This window comes from Mus musculus, chromosome 2, assembly GCF_000001635.26.
Source record: "Mus musculus strain C57BL/6J chromosome 2, GRCm38.p6 C57BL/6J".
Taxonomy (NCBI): Eukaryota; Metazoa; Chordata; class Mammalia; order Rodentia; family Muridae; genus Mus; species Mus musculus.
The window spans coordinates 31,286,992-31,307,750 of record NC_000068.7 but is presented as its reverse complement, the minus strand read 5'-3'; the positions used below and the strand labels follow the sequence as shown (position 1 = coordinate 31,307,750).

Below are 20,759 nucleotides of genomic sequence, written 5' to 3'. Positions count from 1 at the left end.
CAGAAGGACCTTAATAAACAGGTGCTGTATGAGTAGATCGCTGCACACAGCAGGACTTCAATAAACAATAAACAAGGTCATAGGTATGGATGGCTCACTAGACCCATGGAAACCTGGGCCTGTTGACTTTCATTGTTCCAGAACCCCCAAACCTTCATCGCAATGAAGACACAAGATGTCTCCTGTCTCCTCTCTCTCTCTCTCTCTCTCTCTCTCTCTCTCTCTCTCTCTGTGTGTGTGTGTGTGTGTGTGTGTGTGTGTGTGTGTGTATACACTCAGGTACAATCCACATCATATTTCCTCTACAATAGTGTCTCTCACTGGTCTGGAACTTGCCATATGAGGCCCCAGGGATCCACGCTTCTCCATCTTCCTGATACTAAGATTCCAAGCACCTCCACGCCTGGCTTTTTATGTGAGTACTGGGGTTCGAATTCAGGTCCTTGCACGGCAAGAATTTTACTGACTGAGCTATCACCTGGACCCTGGTTCTTCAATACCCTCCCCTAGTATACACTATTCCATCATGAGGATAATGTCTCCCAACTGGTGGGAAATATGGTCAGAATTAGATAGTCCCTGTGTTTGAGGAGCAAGGCCCTCAAAGCCAGTAAGTATACCAAGCCTCACCTGTCCCTAAATCCAGGCTGCTGTCATGTCATGGTCCCTACCCACCCACACACCACCAGCTAGCACCACTTCTGTAGTGCTGAGCAGCAAGGTCAGAAGTTCACCCAGAATCCCCTAGGATACCATGCAAGGCTCAGGTAGCCCTTACCCAGAAGCCCTGGGATGCTACATGTGTCTCAGGTAGAGCTCTGCTCAACCAGAAGATCCCAGGAGCCTGTCTCCAAGGGAACAGGAGGGAAGCGTGACACCCAAGAATCACTTCCTATCTCTGAGAGATGCTGGGTCCACAAGTGGGGCTGTGAGTTGGGACAACGCTGAGGGAAACAGCAGAGAGGAGCCTCAGGGTATTGAGACACGAAATTACCGAAGGACCCACGATTCATGGCTAGGTTTGTCTCTTCACAGAAATAAAAATAGGCATTTAACTGGGTGTGGTGACACACGCCTTTAATCCCAGCATTTGGGAGGCAGAGGGAGGTAGATGCATGAATGTGAGGCCAGCCTGGTCTACATAACAAGTTGCAGGAAAGTCAGAGCCACACGAGACCTTTCTCAGAAATAATTAAATAGGCATCAAAGGCTAAGGAGTCAATTCAGGGGTAGAGTGATTATAATACAATTTTGTGGACCCTCATTCAGATGCCCAGTACCCAAATAAAAGCCTGGCATGGGGGTACATGTCTGTAATCCCCATAGTGGGAGGGAGAGACAGCAGAAGCCTGGGGCTCATTAGCCAGCCAGTCTAGCCAAGCCAGTGTGCTTCCGGTTCAGGGAGAGGCTGTTTCAAATGGTAAAGTGGAGAGCAATCCAGAAAGACACCTGGTGTCAGCCTCTAGGTTCTCCACGCATGCATAAGTGAGCTCACCTGCACCCAGGCATGCACAAATGTGCATGTGCACACACACACACACATACTCACATGTGCACGCGCGCGCGTGCACACACACACACACACACACACACACACATATGCTCACACATACAGGCATTCAAACAAAGACTCACCTGTATTGTTCACAACACCTCAAAGGAGTAGCAAGCAAAGACCCATTCATGAGTCAGTGAATGGGTGAAGTGTGTTACACAAATCCTGGGGCTCCATGCACACAAACACTACTCCACAGGCGCACCGTGCCATGCTAGGCTTCATTTTGATATTTTATACAAGAGCAGAATGTGGTTGCCAGAGAAAGGTGGAAGGCCAGAGTTGGGGTTCACAACTCAGGAAGGAAGGCCAGCAGGGGTCGCCCTCCACCTCTGAGCCAGGCTGGCCCAGCCCATGAGGAAGGCAGGCTGGGTTCATGGCCAGGCTTACTCAACAACCCACTCCAATTCCTGCCTTTAAGGACTTGCCAATCAAATTTCCTCAAGAAGTCTCCACTCAAGAATCCACAGGGTCTGAACACGATTTCAGTCAAGGAAACAGAGGCCCCAACAGCGAGCCAAGGACAGGTGACCTTTGACAAAAGCAGAGACTTGCAGGAGGAATCATATTAAAGATGTTTTGATTGCTGCAGCCGGGAACTGCTGGCCCAAAGAACTGTGCTTGGAAATCCGAAAAGAGGACACGGTGCTTCCAGCCCACGCATCACCAGAACCTTCTGGCATGCAGAGTGGCTGGGCCGGGATTAAGGCAGCGGACTCCGTTAACAAGCCTGGTCTAACGGTGTCTCTGCAGATGTTTAATGGAAGCCAGCATCCCGAGCAGGCAGCTTTGAGAACAATGTTGGGCAGCTTCCCATGCACAGCTTTCCAGCCACTCTCACAACAGAGGCCAGTGCACACTGGCCTGCAGATGTGGGGCCAGAGACACAAAGATGATGGTAACCATGAGGGCAAATCAAGTCCCTGGTTCCTGGGGAGGGGCAACAGACAGAGCTACAGCATCTGATAATTACCCTGGAGCTCAGACACAAGCCACAGTCCTGTCTGAGCCCTCACAGCACTGCTTACGTTAGCGGCTCCTGTCCAACGCCAGGCTTCCTCCTTCGAATAGGAAGCCTGGCTTCGGGCATCCCTCAGGACTCCAGAGGCCCGAGAGAGTTTTCCCTAGAGAAGTGTCCCAGGGAAGAGAGTTGATTGGCTCTTAGTGAATCACATGCCCAACTCTGTGAGGGAGATTAAGACACAATGATTGGCTTTCCCTGGGTCACGTGATCACTCCGGCTCTGGGATGAAGGCGTGGACAGTCTTTTTCTACACAGGTCATGGACGCTTGAGTCCCTTGACCATCTTTCCCATATCGGGTCCCGCAAAAGCCCTTGAACTAGATGCATCCAGCAAGCACTCTATAATTGCCGAGAGACAAGCTGCTGCTCCCTCCCAACCCAGTAGCACCTTCTCTTTGACGCCACAGGCCCAAGTGGATGGCAAGAGTAGACTCGTGATTTGCAATGAGTTCATTTTCCCCTTTCTTTTCAAGCAGCTCTAAGTAGGGCCCCGCCCCGGGTGGTTCCTCCTAGTTCTATATATATTTGATGCAACCCGAAAATTCTGCTCACTGAGGGAGTTGATGACCGGCTCTTGGAGGAAGGGATTTTCTTTGAACATGATACTGCAGACATGAAGCTGTCCCCTGAGTGTCAGCTCTGCCCACCATGCTTGCCAGGTCCCCACCTTGGCGTGCAGAACACAGTTCTTACCTTCTGGACCTGGCATGAAAGCAAGGCCACACCCACCCCCTCCAAGCGTCTGGCTGGGTGTTCCTTAAATGAATGAACGGAACACGAGAGCCTGGCCGCCGTCTGACCTTCAGGCCTCACTCAGGGAAGCTCCACAGCCAAAAGAATCACAAGGGAGACTTGGACATCAGAGAGAGAAGGCCGGTTCTCGCTAAAATACCCAGGGTATTAACCAAAAGGAAACCACACCCCAGCTTCTCTCAAGTCCCCTTTCAACACGTTTGCCTGGAGATCTCTGCTCTTTATGGGTTCCTCCAAGCTTCTCTGCTCCCTACCTGCCCCCATAACTCCCCTTCCTTCCAAATCTGTGGTTTTATTTTCCCTCTTAATAGCAATGAGGTTTTTTTTTTAATGCAAGTATATTTAGTTGTGGGTTTTTTTTCAATTATTATTAGTGTGTGTGTGTGTGTGTGTGTGTGTGTGTGTGTGTGTGTGTGTGTGTGTGTGTCAGGGGGTGCATGTGGGTGCCATAGCATACACATGGAAGTTCAAGGACAACTTTGGGAAGTTGTTACTTTTCTCCCCCTGTTGAAGAGGAGTCTCTCTCATTTTTGCCATGCCGTGTACTCCAGGTGAGGCAGCCTGAGAAGGTCTGGGCCATCCTCCCATCTCTGGGCCCCACCTCCCAGAAGGAATGCTGGGATTACAGATGCAAGCTTCTTTATGTGGGTTATGGGGATTGAACTCAGGTCTTCAGGCCTTTGCTGCAAGCATTTCCACCCACTGAGCCATATCACTGGCCCAACTTAGTCCTTTTAGATTTAGCTTCCCTATCTGTTTCCCTTCTTCTGCCCACAAAGCTTCTGAAAACATACACATGACGTTCAGCAGGGGATGGAGGGCGAGGGGGCAGGGATACTCAGAAAGTGACGACCTCCTTCTTCAAAGACACCATCGAGAAACATGCGGAGGCGGGGCTTTCTAGACATCCATTTGGTGATACACAGCTGACAGCTCAAAGTTAGTCATTTCCCATGAACTCCTACGAAGGGAGCAGGGGACAGGTGTGACACAAACTCATGTACACTTACCTCATGAAGGGGACCCAGCAATGTGTTTTGACTCAGCTCTCAGACACCGAGGGCATCTTGTCCTTCGGAGACGTCATTCTATTCTGGGCTTGACTGATTCATTTTGACGGTGTCTCAGTTTTTCCAGTAATTGACAAAAAAAAAAAAAAAAAAAAAAATCAGTAAGTATACAGAATGAAAACATTAGTACCAAGCCAAGCAGTAGCAGCACACACCTTTAGTACCAGCACCAGGGAGACAGAGGCAGTCGGATCTCTGAGTTAGAGGCCAACCTGGTCAACAGAGAGTTCCAGGACAGCCAAGGCTGCAGAGAGAAACCCTGTCTCTAGGAACCAAACTAAAAATATTAGTTAAAAAATTAATAAAAGAGACCTATCAGTCTCTTTAATAAAACACCGCCTATCAGTCTCTTACTGGTATTTCTAGAACATTCTACTCAACAATATCAGAGCACACGTTATTTTTTATTGCATCAGAAACAGTCACCATGTCCTGGATCATGCCAAGCCTTAGCAAATGTAAAGAAACTAAAGTGTTCAGTACATGTTTTCTGGCTACACTGTAATTGGACTGAAAATTATTATGGAAAATAAACAAACTGCATCACATGTCCAGGGTGCTATGTAACAGCTCTCATAATGTAACCCACAGCCTTAAAGGCTCAGATGAAAAGAGATCTTGGAGACAGAGAGTTGCTCTTGCAAAAGACCCACATTCAGGTCCCAGCACCCACTGAGTCGGCTGTTCAGAGCCTGAACTCCAGCCCCAGGGGATCCAACACCCTCTTCTCGCCTCCACAGGGACTGCTTTCATCTGCCCATACCCACACAGACAGATGCATAGAGTTAAAACTTAAATAAAGAAGATCTTGCCCAGCAGGGTAGCATAGGCCTTTAATCCCAGCACTTGGGAGGCAGAGACAGGCAGATTTCTGAGTTCGAGGCCAGCCTGGTTTACAAAGTGAGTTCTAGGATAGCCAGGGCTATACAGAGAAACCCTGTCTCAAAAAACAAACAAACAAACAAACAAACAAAGGAGATCTCAAATCAATAAGCTAAGCGGTTACCTTGTTAATACATGGATCAACAGGATGGTCCAGTGGTTAAGACATTTTTGCTGCCAAGCTTGATAATCTGAGCTCAGTCCACTTGGTAGAAGGAAAGAACCAACTCACACAAGTTGTCTTCTGACCTACACGAATGAGCACAGCAGTGGGAATGTCCCCGGCCATGGCTGCCTCCAAATAGCATCCTCTTCTCTGGACCTGACACTGGAACCTGGATCTTCAATGCAAATCTAGGTACAGAGGCCTTGGGTGGAGAGAATCTGGCAACTGTGGTAATTTTGATGGTCATCTGGACAGAATAGTTGTATCACCATGGAAACAGATCTCTGGGCACATCTGCGAGGGATTTTCTAGACTACTTTAACTAAAGTGGGAAGATTAGCTGTAGATGTGGCACACCATCCCATGGGCTGGTGAGCTGGCTGGTTTATGTCTACTTGACACAAGCTGGAATCATCAGAGAGATGGGGGTGGGGTGGGGCTCAGTTGAGAGAATGCCTCTATAAGATCCAGCTGTAGGGCATTTTAATTAGTATCTATGGAGGGAGGGCCAGACCACTGTGGGTGGAGCCATCCCTAGGCTGGTGGTCCTGGCTGTAAGAAAGCTGGCTGCACAGGCCCTGAGGAACAAGCCAGTAAGCAGCATCCCTCCACGGCCTCTGCTTCAGCTCCTGCCTCAGGTTCCTGCTCTGCTTGAGTTAACACCCTGACTTCCTTTGATGGCGATGACACAGAAACATAAGCTGAACAAACCCCTTTCTCCCCAGGCTTCCTTAGTCATGGTGTTTCGTCACAGCCATAGAAACTTACTAAGACAGCTGGGGTCTAAATCAGGAGGAAGAGAGCCAAGCATTCGTGATGTGGACTACAGTTCAAGCAACCTCCTCAAGCTCCGGCAGCCATGGCTGCCTCTTCACAATGGACGGCACTCTAACTGGCACTGGAACAAGTCTTCCTTTTCTTGAGTGGCTTTTGTCAGATATTTTGTCACAGCCATGGGAAAGTGACTGATAAGACAGCATGTTTACTGGGCCTCCTCACATCACCTGGCTGAGGCCAATGGACAACTGCTTGAGGCGTGCACTTCATCTGCCTATCCTGCAAGAGAGGACATCGAGCCTCCATTTGGCCCACATTGGCTGTCACCCCACAGCCCACAGCTGGGCAGGGTGGAACTAGGACTGGACCCTAGAGAAGGAACATTAGCAGAAGAAGCCTTGTAAGAACCTGGAACAACTGTGGCGCCTTGGAAATGCCTCAGTGCACATCCAGGGACCCGCAGAACAGCTTTTCCAGGCCCCACCCTGCCTCTGAACTTCTGCCTCCCAGGCTGCCTCATGGTCCATCAGATTTCCTCCCATAGGAGAGGCCCATGCCCTGTTCTGGTACCTAGCCGGTCAGGAGCAAAAAGGCATGTATGGGTGTCAACGTGGTCTGGTTCAGGCAGAGAGACAGCTCCATGGATACAGTGTTGCTGGTTCAGGCAGAGAGATGGCTCAGTGGATACAGTGTTGTTGCTGGTTCAGGTAGAGAGATGTCTCCGTGGATACAGTGTTGCTGGTTCAGGCAGAGAGATGGCTCCATAGATACAGTGTTGCTGGGCAGGTGTGAGGTTTGAAGTCTGGGTCCAGAACCCCTGTGAATGGGTGGGCTTGAAGACAAGCTGGCTGTAATTCTAGTGTTTGGAAAGAGGAAACGGAATCTTCAGAGTAAGCTGTTGGACTAGCCATATCAGTGGGCTACCGGTTCAACTGAGAGACCCTGCCTCAAAGAATAAGGTGATGGGTGACTGAGGAAGACAGCAGTCATCAACCTCAGGCTCCCACATGCCCACACAGAAACACACATACATATCATGCAAAAAGGGCCAAGTAGGGCTGACAAGATGGCCTTGCCAGTCAGAGTTCTAACAACCCCAGGCCCACATCGGCAGAGGGAGAGAGCCAAACTCCTCCCAGCTGTCCTCTGACCTCTCTGTGAGTGCTACAGGACACCCCCTCCCAAATAAATAAATCGACACATAATCTTTTATGTGGTCTTCATCTCTTCATCAGTGGCATGGTGCCACCAGGCGTGAGCGGTTCCAGGAGTCACACATCAGCTTTGCCTTTGCACGAGAACAGCAGTGTCTCCTTAAGCGTCAACTCAGCCCCACAGTCTGGTGGAAAATCCCAAATTCTGACAAGTGCCAGCTCCAGGCGACCCCAGGGAGAGGACGTCACGCCAAAGGTGATGAATCACAGAGACAGTCAGGATTAGTGGCCAGCAAGCTTAGCCACATATCCCAGCTCTAGTGTCCATTAGCTGTGTGACCCCAAGCGAGTCACTAAACCTCTCTGGGATCCGTTGAGGACGGTGACTGTAGTCACCACATACAGGAGCAATGGCAGCAAAACCATGGATGGGGAGGGACAAACAGCTGCTGTGAGCTCAGAAGGTGACCGCACCAGTGGCCACCACATACCAGCACAAGGGCCCTGCTTCCTTCTGTCAGGTGGACTGCAAAAAGCAAATTCCAGGTCCAACCTGTCAGCAGCTCAGGTGTGTCCAGAAGGGACCTTTGGACCATGCCTGCCCAAGCTTACCATCACCATTCCTGTACTTCGGGGGCCTCACTCCCAGACACATCTACTTCTGCCCAGGACCCCCACACCACACCCACCCACCTCTGATCTCCCACCAGACATAGGATCTCCCCACAGTCCTCACTCCTTACTGCTCAGGTCCAGGACACCTGCAGAGACCAAAGGCAAAGACAGCTTGTCTGGAGCCTGGAAGCCCCTTGCAATGGCTGTCGACCCTCTTAAGAGCAAAGGCAGCTTTGTCTATAAAATGTGAGTGTAATACCAGTCACAGCCTCTAGAGGGTGTTCCTGCAAGTATTAAATGAGCTAAAGCGGAGAATCCGGGTACAGAAAGGATCTAGGGTCAGCTGTGAGTATCAGAATGACCACTCATTCATCTGCTAAATGTTAAAATGGGGACTTACATAGAGGAGCCATTCCACCAGGCTTCCTGGGAAGCACAGAGAAGAGGAGCTGTGTGCAAGGAGTGCAAGCACCCAGAAGTGATCACTCGTCTCCCTACCTTCTCCACCTCTCCCGTTGGAAAATTGGGGGGTCCAGGGGCTAATCCAGGACCAGCTCTTTGTGGTGGTTTGAATAGGACCCCCCCCCCCCCCGCAAAGGCTCATATATTTGAACACTTGCTTATCAAGGAGTGCCGATACGTGACAGAGATTAGGAGGTCCACCCTGGTTGGAGGGAGTCTGTCACTGTGGATACAGCCTTGGGATTTCAGATGCAGAGCTCTCAGCTCCCTCTACAGCACCATGCCTGCCTGTGTGCCACCACGCTAATAGATAATAGACTAAGCCTCTGAAACTCTAAGCCAGCCCCAATAAAATGTTTTCTTTTATAGGAGTTGTGTGGTTAAGGTTTCCCTCAGCAATAGAGCACTAAGACCTCCTCTATCCCAGGATTGTTCCAGAAGTCACCACCACTCCCACTCTTCCTGATTTTCCAGAGGCAGGGGGGCGGGGGGAGGGAGTGGATTTCAGGACTCAGGAATGGTTTGACCCCTGAGATCTGCAGAAGTGAGTGGCTAGCCTGGGGTCTCACCAGGGGAAAGGACACAATTTCTGAGACAGAAGATGAAACAGACCATGAGCCCTGGTCCCTGACCGAAGGGTCCCTACAAAGTCCTTCCTGGACACCTCCTGGTAGACTCCAAGTGGATACCCTGGCCAGTCCACAGCCACTAGATCCTAAGTCTCTCGGCAAAGCAGAGATGTCCCCCACGGGATCCTTTGTCCTGGAAACATCCATCCTCTGGACTTTAAAGGAGGCAGAGGATACCCTGGGGAAGGAGGAGAAAGGGAGACGGGGAAGGGAGGAGACAAAACAATGACCTGAAACTTCGTCCCACGCAGGTACAGTTGTTGTTTGTTTGTTTGTCTGTTTGTTTTTATTTAATCGTCTTGGCAAAGGAGAATTTACATGCAAATACTTAGAAGAGACATCGGATCGTTAAATCCACCCAAAGGCACACACAATCTTTTGGAGATGATCTAAATCAGACTGGTGACAGAGACCCGAGACGGCGTAGTCAAGACACGCGTGCATTTCTCTTCCTAGACAAACTCAGTCTTGGGCTTGTGTGGCGACGGGGATGGGGACGAGATCCCAGAAACGCTCGTTTTGTTTTTTGTTTTTTTGGAGTCTGGCCCAACGGACTCAAAGAGGGTGAAGCAAGTTTCTTTGCTCTCACTCCATTGGTTAGAACTGAACCACATGGCCGCCCTTGCCCAAGGGAGGCTGGGAAATGTAGTCCTTTGCTCCACACCCCGCCCTGATGAAAGGAAGTGCAGGAGGCAACAACTTTCCAAGAGCTCAGTTTCCCAAACTCAGAGGATTTTGATGCTCTTTCTATGCCCACCACTATGGCCAGAAGATAGCCAAGAGGACAAGGTGGATGGATGTCAGGCAGGGTGGGAGAGGGCAGACCGGCTGCTGAGGAGGGCAGGGAGGCAGTGACCACTGCAGGGATCCTCCTTTGAATCTATACCACCATCCCCACCTCCCGCTCCTCTCTGCCCGGTCCTGTTCACCCCAAGTGGTGCCCTGGGTATTTTGTTATGGTTCGACTGTGAGGTGTCCCCTGCAAACCAGTACATTAAACACTGGTATTGGTCCCTGCCTAGTGGTTCTGTTTTGGAGTTTTGTAGAACTTTTGGCCTGTAGACAGCTTAGCTGGCAGACGTGCCCTGGACCTTAGAGATTACTAATCCCCTTCTGGTTTGGAGGTAGTTCTCTGCTCCCTGGTTTGAGTAAGCCTGAGGAGGACCTGCCTGCACTCCCACCACCATATCTTCCCAGCCATGGTAGACTAAAATCTCACCACGAGTGTAAATAAAAATTTCTCCACTATGATGTTTCTGCCCTGTATATTGGAGTGAGGAAGGGGGAGGTGGAAGACTCCCACTGGGAAGGAAACCAGCTGAGCTACCATAGAGAGCTCACTCCCCTGGGAGGAGGGAGAATTCCTAGGTGAAACCAGCACAGTAAGTCACCCACTAAGGTCAAGGCCTGCCTGTCCAGGGCGATGTGAGGCAGGATGGATGTGCCAGCCAGTGCTCTCAGCCCTCAGAGCCCCTAAGCTGTCCCTCCAGATCTGCCAGCAGGCAGCCTCCACAGCAAGCATACCCATGTGCCTGCCCGGCTTCCCTTGCACCCTGCACAGCTATGCCTGTTACATGGGGCTGGGGATTTGAACTCAGGTCCTCATGCGTTCAGAGGAGGCATCCCACTACTGATGCATCTCTCAGCCCCATCGATTTTCGACGCTTCCATGGATGCAATATGGTTGGGCTCTGTAAGTGGCCTCCAGCTTCCACCTAGGGACAGTTCCTGAGGACTGAGACCCTCCTCGGTAACAGGCTCTCTTGAACAGAGACCATCAGTCACAAGCTCTTACTAAATCCTGCTCCACAGCTTGCTCATCAGCACAAGACAGGGGAGATATGATTGGAGACAGCCCACCACAACCCCTGCCGCCGCCACCAAGGGTCTCTGAGAAACGCAGGTCTCAGCCAAATCCCAAGAAAACTGCATTCCCAGTAAGATGCCAGGTTACGCTGACACGGCTGGGGGACCACACTTTGAGAAGCTTTGACCAGGTGACATCCCATAGGGTGTCTTGTTGGGCTGTCAGGAGGAGTGCAGCTTCCTCTGGCCCATCCCCAGCTGCTGAGAACCTAACTGGTTTGAGACTATGGGGAGAAGGTACAGCTGGAGGGGAGGTGGGTGGAGACTAGCCCTGTTGGGAGGAGGAGATACAAGGTTCTGACCTCTGACTTTCAGACCAACAGGCCTCAGGCGAATGTATGTATGTATCCACCCATATACAGCAGTGTGGCCCCTAGGTGACCCCAGCAGATGGGGTATGCAGGAGGGGGTGCTACAGGGTGAACCTGTGACCTGCTCACCTGCTGCTCCCTGGTCACCAGGGCACCCTTTTATTTTTTTAATTTACTTATTTATATATGTGAGTACACTGTCACTGTCTTCAGACACACCAGAAGAGGGCGTCAGATGCCATTACAGATGGTTGTGAGCCACCATGTGGTTGCTGGGAATTGACTCAGGAATGACAGAAGATAGATCAGTGCTCTCTCCAACCCCATCACCACTGGACTCTTAACCCAGCAAACTGAGTTGATACCTTGCATGGGCTTTCTCTGGGGTATCCTGAGCAGACCACACCCAAAGCGAGAGCAAGACTGTCCTGGGAGAAAGAAATCTAAAGCAGACAGAAACACAGAAACAGACAAAGCACCAGGCTCACACAGGGAGGTGGGGAGGTCCAGGAAGCATGTTTAATCGGCCAGACACAGACGACATACATCGGGAGCAGGGAGGAGACCCGGACATGCGACAAAGCCTATCACCCTTGGCCTGCACCACCAGGCGAGGGCCTCCCTATGTCCCCCAAGACATAGACAGGACGGCACCCCAAAAAGAGACACCGAGGGTGCTGGGAACACAAGCAGGGAAGGATGCAAACAACCAGAGTGAAAACATCACCTTCTCTAGATTTGGTTTTTAAGTCACCTAAAAATCCGTCGGGAGCTGTAGGAACCCCTAGGAGCACCAACCCACACAACGCTGGCCTGTCACCCCTGCAAGGTGGCTGACCTCTTTCTGAGGCATGGAGAAACAGATCCAATGAGTAACGTGACTCCTCCAACGTCCTGAAGGAATCTGGAGACTTGGTCCGGGAATGCAGAGGTAAAGGGTGTTGGGTGGGGCCCCCACCCTAGGAAGCAGACAAAACCTGAACCTAATGCCAACACAGAAGATGGGACCAACTGTTTATTCAACAAAAGCCTTTTATTCATTCAAAAATTAACCATTGGATTTATTCTGCAGATATTTTTTTAAAAAATTAAAGTTGGGAGGGCAAAGCTTCCCACTGTGCCCTTATGCCAACTACCTTGCCAGTCCCAGCTGACCTAGCAGAGGTGTGGGTGGGAGGCATGCTGCCAGATATGTAGGGCTGGGGGCCCAGGACCTCGGAAATCACAGCCCCCACCTTGGCCTTCCCACCTCTAGCCTCACCTCTGGCTGGACCACTGCATCCCCGGGTGCCACTGCGGCTCATCACCACCAGGGGGCGTCCCCATGCATCTTTAGATCATGTAAATGCAGAAACACACTGGAAAGAATCTTGGAGGCTTTCTGCTTGGCCAGCAGTGGGGGCTTTCTCAGGAGAGATGCCAGGGATCCCCAGGGACTGCACACCCCACTATCTCCTAGAAGAGACAAGGTCCCCCAAAGTGCAAAGGAAACACAGCTTCCTAGGAAATGGCCTGTCAAACTGTAGACCATTTAAAGAAAGAGATGTCAATGCTGCATACATTTGCCTTGTTATTTTAAACCTGGCTAGATACTGAAAAGTCGTGATAGGCTCCCAAGTCACCGTCGACACAAGGTGGGCAGCAGATGCTGGGAAGAGGGGGTCACAGCATTCCTGGCCCTAGAAAGGAGGGTCTGCCGAGGTACCAGGGGCCTGGCCTCACTGGCTGGACCACACCCCTAAAGAAAGCAGCATCAGATGGGGTGGGGCCTCTGTGGAAATGAACTTGGAGAGGTCCTCAGGCTGCACAGAAGAGGCCTGGCCTCAGATTCTGGGCGTGCTGTGTGCCTCAGCTAACTGCTGGTGAAAGAGAGACAGACATCAGTCAGCACGCGTCCTTGAACAAAAACAGTGTCCCACACCCTGCCAGGAAAAGGCAGCCCAGGGCTGTCTCAAAGTCCGAGGCTTGGACCCAAGGACATAAACTGTGAAGACCAAAAGCCACACTGAAGGCTACAAACCAAAAAGCCGAGATCCTGAGAGGAAGCCTGGACCCACAGAAAAAAGTGAACACCTTAGCTGAGGAGCCTCTCCTCAGCTTGGAATCACTGGGTCTTGATGCCACCAAAAATGTCCACTGACAGAGGGACAGCTGAGTCTCCAGAGACCAGAGAGAGGGCCTCTCAACCTATGACACCACATCTACTCTCTAGGACATGTCAGGGATCAAGCAGGAAGATGACCCAAAGAGGTCTCAAAGAAAATTTCCCTGTGGGATCTGGTGGGCTAGCAATGGGCACAGCATGAGCAAAGGGTCTACCCAGGAAGAGGGAGTGTGCATGGACTAGCTAAGCATTCCCACCACAGGGATGGACAGGCAGCCAAAGCCACCTATTGATGGGGGACATCAATCCTCCAGGGGACAGCTGCTCATCCACAGGTCATTAGCAAGGAAGATTTTGGTCTCCCAGAAGTATGCTGGAGATTACAGGAGAGTCAGAGCAGAAGAAAAATCCGGGAACCAATTTCCCCCTCTCAATGGTGGGCAGAGAGGTTACACAAACTAGAAGCAAGAACTGTGAGCTTAGGTCTGCCTCTGCAGCTGAGAGGCTCACCCCGGAAAGCTCCCCAGGGTGAGGATGAGCCCAAAGGGACTCAAGAGTCTGGGAAATCCTAAAGAGGGGCTAAAGGGGGTGCCATCAGACACAGTCAGCCTCTGAGGCAGACCACACACTCCGGCAACCAAGGCTGTGCCCAGAGACTATATGAGGGTTGTACTGTCATTCATACGATCCTGTGCCCTCCAGACTAGAAAACCCAGCCATAGAACAGTGTCACAAACACAGGAACCCTAGCTCTGGGCTAAGAATCACACAAGATCAACAAAGCCAACCACCAGGCCTTCCAGCCCTGCTGATCGAGAAGGGAAAGACTACAAAGTCCCAGAGAAGCCATGGTTGCCCGCTCCTCCTGGTGACAAGTATGGAGCCATCTCTCTGGCTCTGGACCCAGTCCTGAGGACCAACAGGGCCTGGTGTTATCCTCCTACCCCTTCTTTCTCAGACTCCTGGTAGGGAAGAAGACTACTGCAAAAAGCAGTCAGGGCAGGAGAGCAGAGGGATTCACATGCCACACCTACCCAGCCTCTTAGCATCAGGGAGGCTGAGGCCAGCAGTTTGCAGGGAAACCCACTTCATACGCTCTCTACTGTGTGCCGGACACACTCTCCTAGCTCCTACTCTCAGAACAAGGCTCTCCATTTTCTTTCTGCTGTTAACATCAAATTTAAAGTTGCAAAATTAAAAAAAAAAAAAAAAAAAAAAAACCTCAAGTTTGTTTTTGAAAAAAAGTGTTATGGATTCCAAGGAGAGCAGAGGCGAGGGGTGGGGACTCCAGGGCAGAAGCTGGGGGAACAGTACATTAGCCATTTAGCAATGCCCACCTTCCCCTCTCCAAAAATGGGGCACAGTATCTGAGAAAAAAAAAAGAGGAAAAGATTTTTGGCTTCTTGGCCGCTGCAGGCCACCATCCTCCCAAGTGAGGCAGGCAGGTGGATGAGGGTGTGCACATGTAAACGGAGGCCCAGCATCCTGGGAGTTTCAGACACACAAGGTAGCAGCAAGAGTTAACAACCAATAAATAAAAGGTTCGATTATATATGAGTATAAAAAAAACCCTCAGTTTCTCCACAAAACGCACAATACTGTTATCACGTGAGCCACTGCCACTAACACCCTTGCTGCCAGCAGCCTCACTGGCCCTGGTCACCACCACTTCAGGGGACCAGGCAGAGACTGAGTTCTCTGAGACAGAGGCCTTCTCCCAATGGTCAGTATCCTTTAGAACAGAAGGTAGTTTGTTTTCTTTTACAATGTCCGTTTGAAATAAAAAAAGAAAGCACACAGGCCGGACAGCAGGAAGAATGGGGTGGCTGCCGAGGGAGACAGCCGGGCGCTCAGTTTTGCAGAGGGCTGGAGCCTTTCCGTTTCGGTTTGTCGTTGTTTTGGACAAGCGGAGGTTGTTGACGATTGGAACCAGTGGCTTCAGGCGGCAGGTGGATGCAGGGCAGGGGGGAAGAGAACCAGGGCCTGGAGGCTCAAGGGCGGCTGGCTTTGTGGAGATGAGGAAGGCTGGGTGGGCACAGGGGCGGTGTCAGGCTGCGGTGGCCTCATGGCACAGAAAGAGGCTAGTGGTTCCCACACATCTGCAAGACAGAGGGAGACAGGATGTGTTAACTGTTAGCTGTGGTGGCTGAGTGTCTGTTAGGGCCCAGCTTCTCGACTCCAGGCTACAAACTTATTTGGGCTTGGAAAAGGGAAAGTGATGATAACGAATGAAAGATCTATAAATGTGCCACAACCAAAAAATTAACTTGATACCACTGATGGCATGAGTCTGAGGCGCTTTGGTGACTCTCATCCGTGGGATATCTCCTAACTTGACTGCCGCCTCGATTCAGAGCACACTATCCATGAACCAATGCCTTTCTCATGACGTCACAGCACACACCAACGCTGCCTGAAACAGCTTCAGGCTTAAGATGCGTGTGTTATGAATTATAGCGTTTTTTTTTTCTTTCTGTTTACTGCATCTATACATTTTTCTGTTCTTACAGAAACATCACAGGTTAATTACAGAAAAATAAAAGCAATAAAATTATATGCACAACAAAAACTGCCTTTTAAAATACAATTCTTTATGATTTATTAGCTGTATGTGTTTGATTTAATGTTTATTTTGTATACTTGCATACCAAAAGTTATGTCAAAGTTTCTCAGTGAAAAGATGGATCACAAGCAAAGAAAGTGTGAGAAGCTAAAGGACACTAGAGGGCGCTAGAGGGGGGCTAGAGGGCGCTAGAGGGCGCTAGAGGGCAAGTCGGCATTCAGGGCTGGAAATCCTGAAAAATGCATGGTGTTGATTCACCACAGATTCTTCATATCTATCCCTGGGAAATAAATAAGATGTTCACCATGGCAGACTCCTTAATAGTGAAGGACCGACCTGAGTGTCCAATATCAGGGAACTGGTCGGATAAAATATTTACAGCCATTAAAACCACTGACAGGGCAAGTCACTAAGGACACATCAGAAGCAGGATGCGGATGCGCTCGTCTTCTGCCCATGAGGACGGTCATTATACATTGGAAGGAAAACATGAATGTCAACAAGAGCATGGGGAAATCGGTGTCCTTGCACCTTGACAGTGGGGACGTAAAATGGGAGGAAATAGCGTCTGAGGCTGACCTGCCTGTGTCAGGTGACATACACACCAACATGTCCTAAAATGGCTTTGATTTACAGCTCCAAATGTTTTATAAGGTTACTTATGAAACTTGATGAAACTGGCTCTTCATCAGAATCTGGGGTAACCTAACCCTGTGTTCCTGGACCGCGCTGTCTCACATTTTTTGGTTTTAGAATAGACTATTTCTTTTCCCCTTTAAGCTTAGAGCTGTGTTTTTTGTCAACAGCAAAAAGATACAAACACAGGGCTGAAGATGTGGCTTGGCAGAAGAGTACAACAAGACTCTTGTCGCAAACAAACAAGCAAACATTATGGAATAAATTATGGCCCACAGTATGATAGGATAGACCTGGGAAGCGCACTAAAAAGAATCCAGTCTCAAAAGGACATTTCAAAATAGATAAGTCCAGAGACAGAGAGCAGAATGGCTGGCAGGGAGAAGCTGGGCAGAGCCTGACTTCAGAGACGCCAATCTGTTAGAACCAGGAGGAGGTGGCAGGCACATAACACTATGAATACATACTAAATGCCAGTGAAGTGTTCAGTGTGCATGTGTGTGTGTGTATCAGTGTATGTGCGTGTGTGCATGCGTGTGCCTGTGTGTGAGTGTGTGCGCGCTCTAAGGATTAAAACGAGAGCCTCTCACATCCCGGCGAGTACTCCCATACCACGACATCACCACCTCTGTGTTTTTTATGTTAAGACCAAATCTGTTATTCAATTGTCCAGGCAGGTCTTGAACTCAAGACTCCTGCCTCAGCCTCTGAACAACTGAGATGACAGTGACGATGGGGATGACAGTGATAAGACAGCAGAGACAAGGAGGCAACAGGCCTACACCACCGGGCCTGGCAGAACTGCCCACTTTAAAATGGTTCCTTCCGTACTGAGTTCCCCTCCCAGACTCTCTTATAAAAAGCCCAGAACCTTCCCTGGAACCAGTCAGCCTCTCAGCCATGCTGATATGGAATAACGGGCGTCCCAGAGGCCTCCTGATTGGACAGCTGCAGAATCCTGCTCCAGGGCAGCGGGCTTCTTGATCTGTGGGGGTCAGACAGCAATTTGCTTTCTCTTAGGCATGGGAACTGGAGAAAGGAGGCATTTAATGGTGTTCCTAGAAGGAAGTAGGAAGTCCCCACAGAGACTGTACTGACTGGCTCGTTTCATGTCAACTTAACACAAGCCAGAGTGGCCCGAGAGGAGGGGCAGCTTCAACTGAGAGAACGGCTCCGTAAGACCAGGCTGAGGCAAGCCTGTGGAGCACTTTGGTAGCTAGTAATTAATGGATCGTGGTGGCTCGTACCATCCCTGTGCTGGTGGTCGTGGGTTCTGTAAGAAAGCAGGTGGAACAAACAATGGGGAACAAGCCAGTAAGCAGCACCCTCCATGGCCTCTGCCTCAGCTCCTGCTGCCAGGCTCCTGCCCTGTGTGAGTTCCTGTTCCTTCAATGAGGAACAGCGGAGGTGTAAGCCAGGTAAACCCTTCCCTCCCCAGGTTGGTCGTGGCATTTCCTCGCAGGAATAGTAACCCTGACTAAGGCAGTGGGAGAACAGGCAGGACGCGGTGCTCAGGAGTAAAGGGAGGAAGTGGATGGGGCAGGGCTGATGCAGTCTTGGCTCCCCTTCCTGTCAGCCCCTGTGATCTGCAAACCTTTCTGACCTGTACTCTTGCTACAACTCAAACACTACCCATCTCTCACTGACAAGCTTGTTGTTGCTTTGAAATGTGATCTTATATTGTTGCCCAGGCTGGACCGAAACTCTTGTGTAGTCCAGGCTGGCCTGAAGCTCCCAAGTAGCCCAGGCTGGCCTGAAGCTCCCAAGTAGCCCAGGCTGGCCTTAGATTGGAATGAGGCTAACCCTCACCCCTCAGCCTCTTGAATGCTGAGATTACAGGTGTGAGACTACACACCCACAGGAAGCTCTTACTGAAATGTAACTCCTGGAGGATGATGGACACAGCGGTACATCTGCTGCTAGAAAGATGTAAATACCTTTAAATCCATTTCATATTGATGGAGTTTTTAAACGTCATCGGCTACCTTTGAAGGGTGTCAGGAAAACAATTAATTCGGGGCTTGAGAGATGGCTCATTTGGCAAAGTTCCTGTCAAGCAAGCATGAGACCCCATCGGGTTCGATCCCCAGCCACCGTGTGAGAGAGGAGCTTGACGGCATGAGGGCGCTGAGGAGCGGGAGCCACACAGATGCCCGGGGCTTGCTGGCCAGTCAGCCTAGCCTAACTGACGAGCTCCAGGCTCAGTGAGGAATGTGGATCTCAGAGGACGATACCCGATGCCAGCCTATGGCCACACATACACACAAGGGCATGCACACAAAACCACTCATTTTGGAAAGCGATGAAGAGAAAGGAGCAAGTGTAGCTGTTCAAATCTGGCTATCAAGGTCACCAAATCACAGTCAGACTCAAGTTCCCAGCAGCGTGTGGCTTGTTCTCTGGGCTCAGGGAAGGCGGTGGGGCGCACAGCAGGCTGTCCTCTGGCTTCTGTGCTCATGCATGAGCAGACACACAGTAAACAAATAAGTATAACGCTTTAAAAATGAGCCAGGGGCTGGAGAGATGGCTCAGCAAGTAAGAGCACTGACTGCTCTTCCTAAGGTCCTGAGTTCAAATCCCAGCAACCACATGGTGGCTGACAATCATCTGTAATGAGATCTGACGCCCTCTCCTGGTGTGTCTGAAGACAGCTACAATGTACTTAGATATAATCAGTGTACTCATATACAATTAATTAATTAATAAATAAAATGAGCCAGGCAGTGGTGGTGCACGCCATTAGCCCCCAAAATCGTGAGGCAGAGGCAGGTAGATCTCTGAGTGTAAGGCCAGCCTGGTCTACATGAGTTCCAGGACAGCCAGACCATGCAAAACAAAAACAAAAACAAAAAACCCTGTCTTTAAAAAAACCAAATAATTAAATAAATAAAAATAAATAATAATTCTGGCTACTGTAACTATGTCTAGGTCAGATGGGCAAGTTTAGGAAGTAAACGTTTAATTTATCACATTACTTTCAATGAAGTTTTCTTTGCAAGCATCAATTGTAATGTCTTGTTCATACGAAAGTGTTTCTGTGTAAAGTAATATTGATAGAGGGGCTGCAGAGATGGCTCTGTGGCTCAGGGTGCTGGCTGATCTTCCAGAGGACTCAGGTTCAGTTCCCAGTACCACACCAGTGTCTCACAACGGCCCCTGGCCTCAGCTCTGGGAGATCTCATGCCACTTCTGGCTCCTAAAGGTACATGCACCCATGCACACACACACACACACACACACACACACACACATGCACTCATACACACACACACACACACACACCCATACACACACACACATGCACTCATACACACACACATGCACCCATACACACACACACACGCACACACAAACACACACACACACACACACACGCACCCATACACCCATACACACACACACATGCACCCATACACACACACACACACACACACATGCACCCATACACACACACACACACACACGCACCCCCCCACACACACACACACAAATGTTTTAAGTAATGTTAATGGAAGCTTCAAAATGGAGCTCAGACTTTTGTGCTGGAGAAGGGAGAGAGTATCCTGTCCCTCTGCCCTCTGGCCCCCTACTGCCAAGTCTTCCATCTGCCTTCAACCCAGGAAAATTTCTTTTCAAGCTTACCAGAGGCTGGATTTGGGCTTACCCAGAGTTGTGCCTGACTTGAAGACTCCCGGGAACCCTGAAGACACAGAGAATACTATGCCTGTCCTGTGGGTGGGTTGTCACCCCCAGCACTGCCTCAGGACCCTTCCAACTCACCACAGCTCTGGGCCTGGACTATACCAGCCCATCGTAGAGGGACAGCGCCTGCACAATGGAGGGATCAGCCTTGGAGCCTTCCTGGAACTCCTGAAGAGTCAGCTTCCCATCAGCATTCTGCAAACAAGAGAGGTAGGTGGCTTAAGGTGACCATCCACCTTCTGGGACAGTCTGCCCATGGATGGTCTCAGTAGAACTTCCTGAATCTAAGTGGGTCTTCAGAGGAGTCGAGCAGACAGCATCAGACACCTGACACATGTCTCTCAGTACCCCATCTGGGGACCAGGGAGAGACACGGTGACAGGTCTGAGGAACTTAGAGACACCTGCGATTCTGGGCTTTCCATCAGTCAAAGTGACAGTACCATCTCATCTCCTGCTCTGTAGCTAGGCTCAGTGCCACAGGCCTATGC

General features: G+C 50.3%; 1 protein-coding gene across 3 annotated transcripts in view; it reads right to left on the bottom strand.

The window, feature by feature from the left end:
• Positions 1-11,761: 11,761 nt before the first annotated feature.
• Positions 11,762-20,759, bottom strand: part of Ncs1 (neuronal calcium sensor 1) — a 50,282-nt gene continuing 41,284 nt past the window's right edge. The window contains exons 7-9 of one of the 3 annotated variants that reach the window (XR_866008.3): positions 20,348-20,464; positions 20,210-20,267; positions 11,762-15,467 (exon numbers count right to left, since the gene is read on the bottom strand). Coding sequence is in view for 1 of the 3 variants with exons in the window: in NM_019681.3 (NP_062655.1) it covers positions 20,366-20,464 (99 nt within the window). In the remaining 2 variants the exon portion in view is untranslated. The remainder of the gene's footprint in view (positions 15,468-20,209; positions 20,268-20,347; positions 20,465-20,759) is intronic. The other 2 variants (XR_866007.3, NM_019681.3) reach the window with 2 other exon arrangements.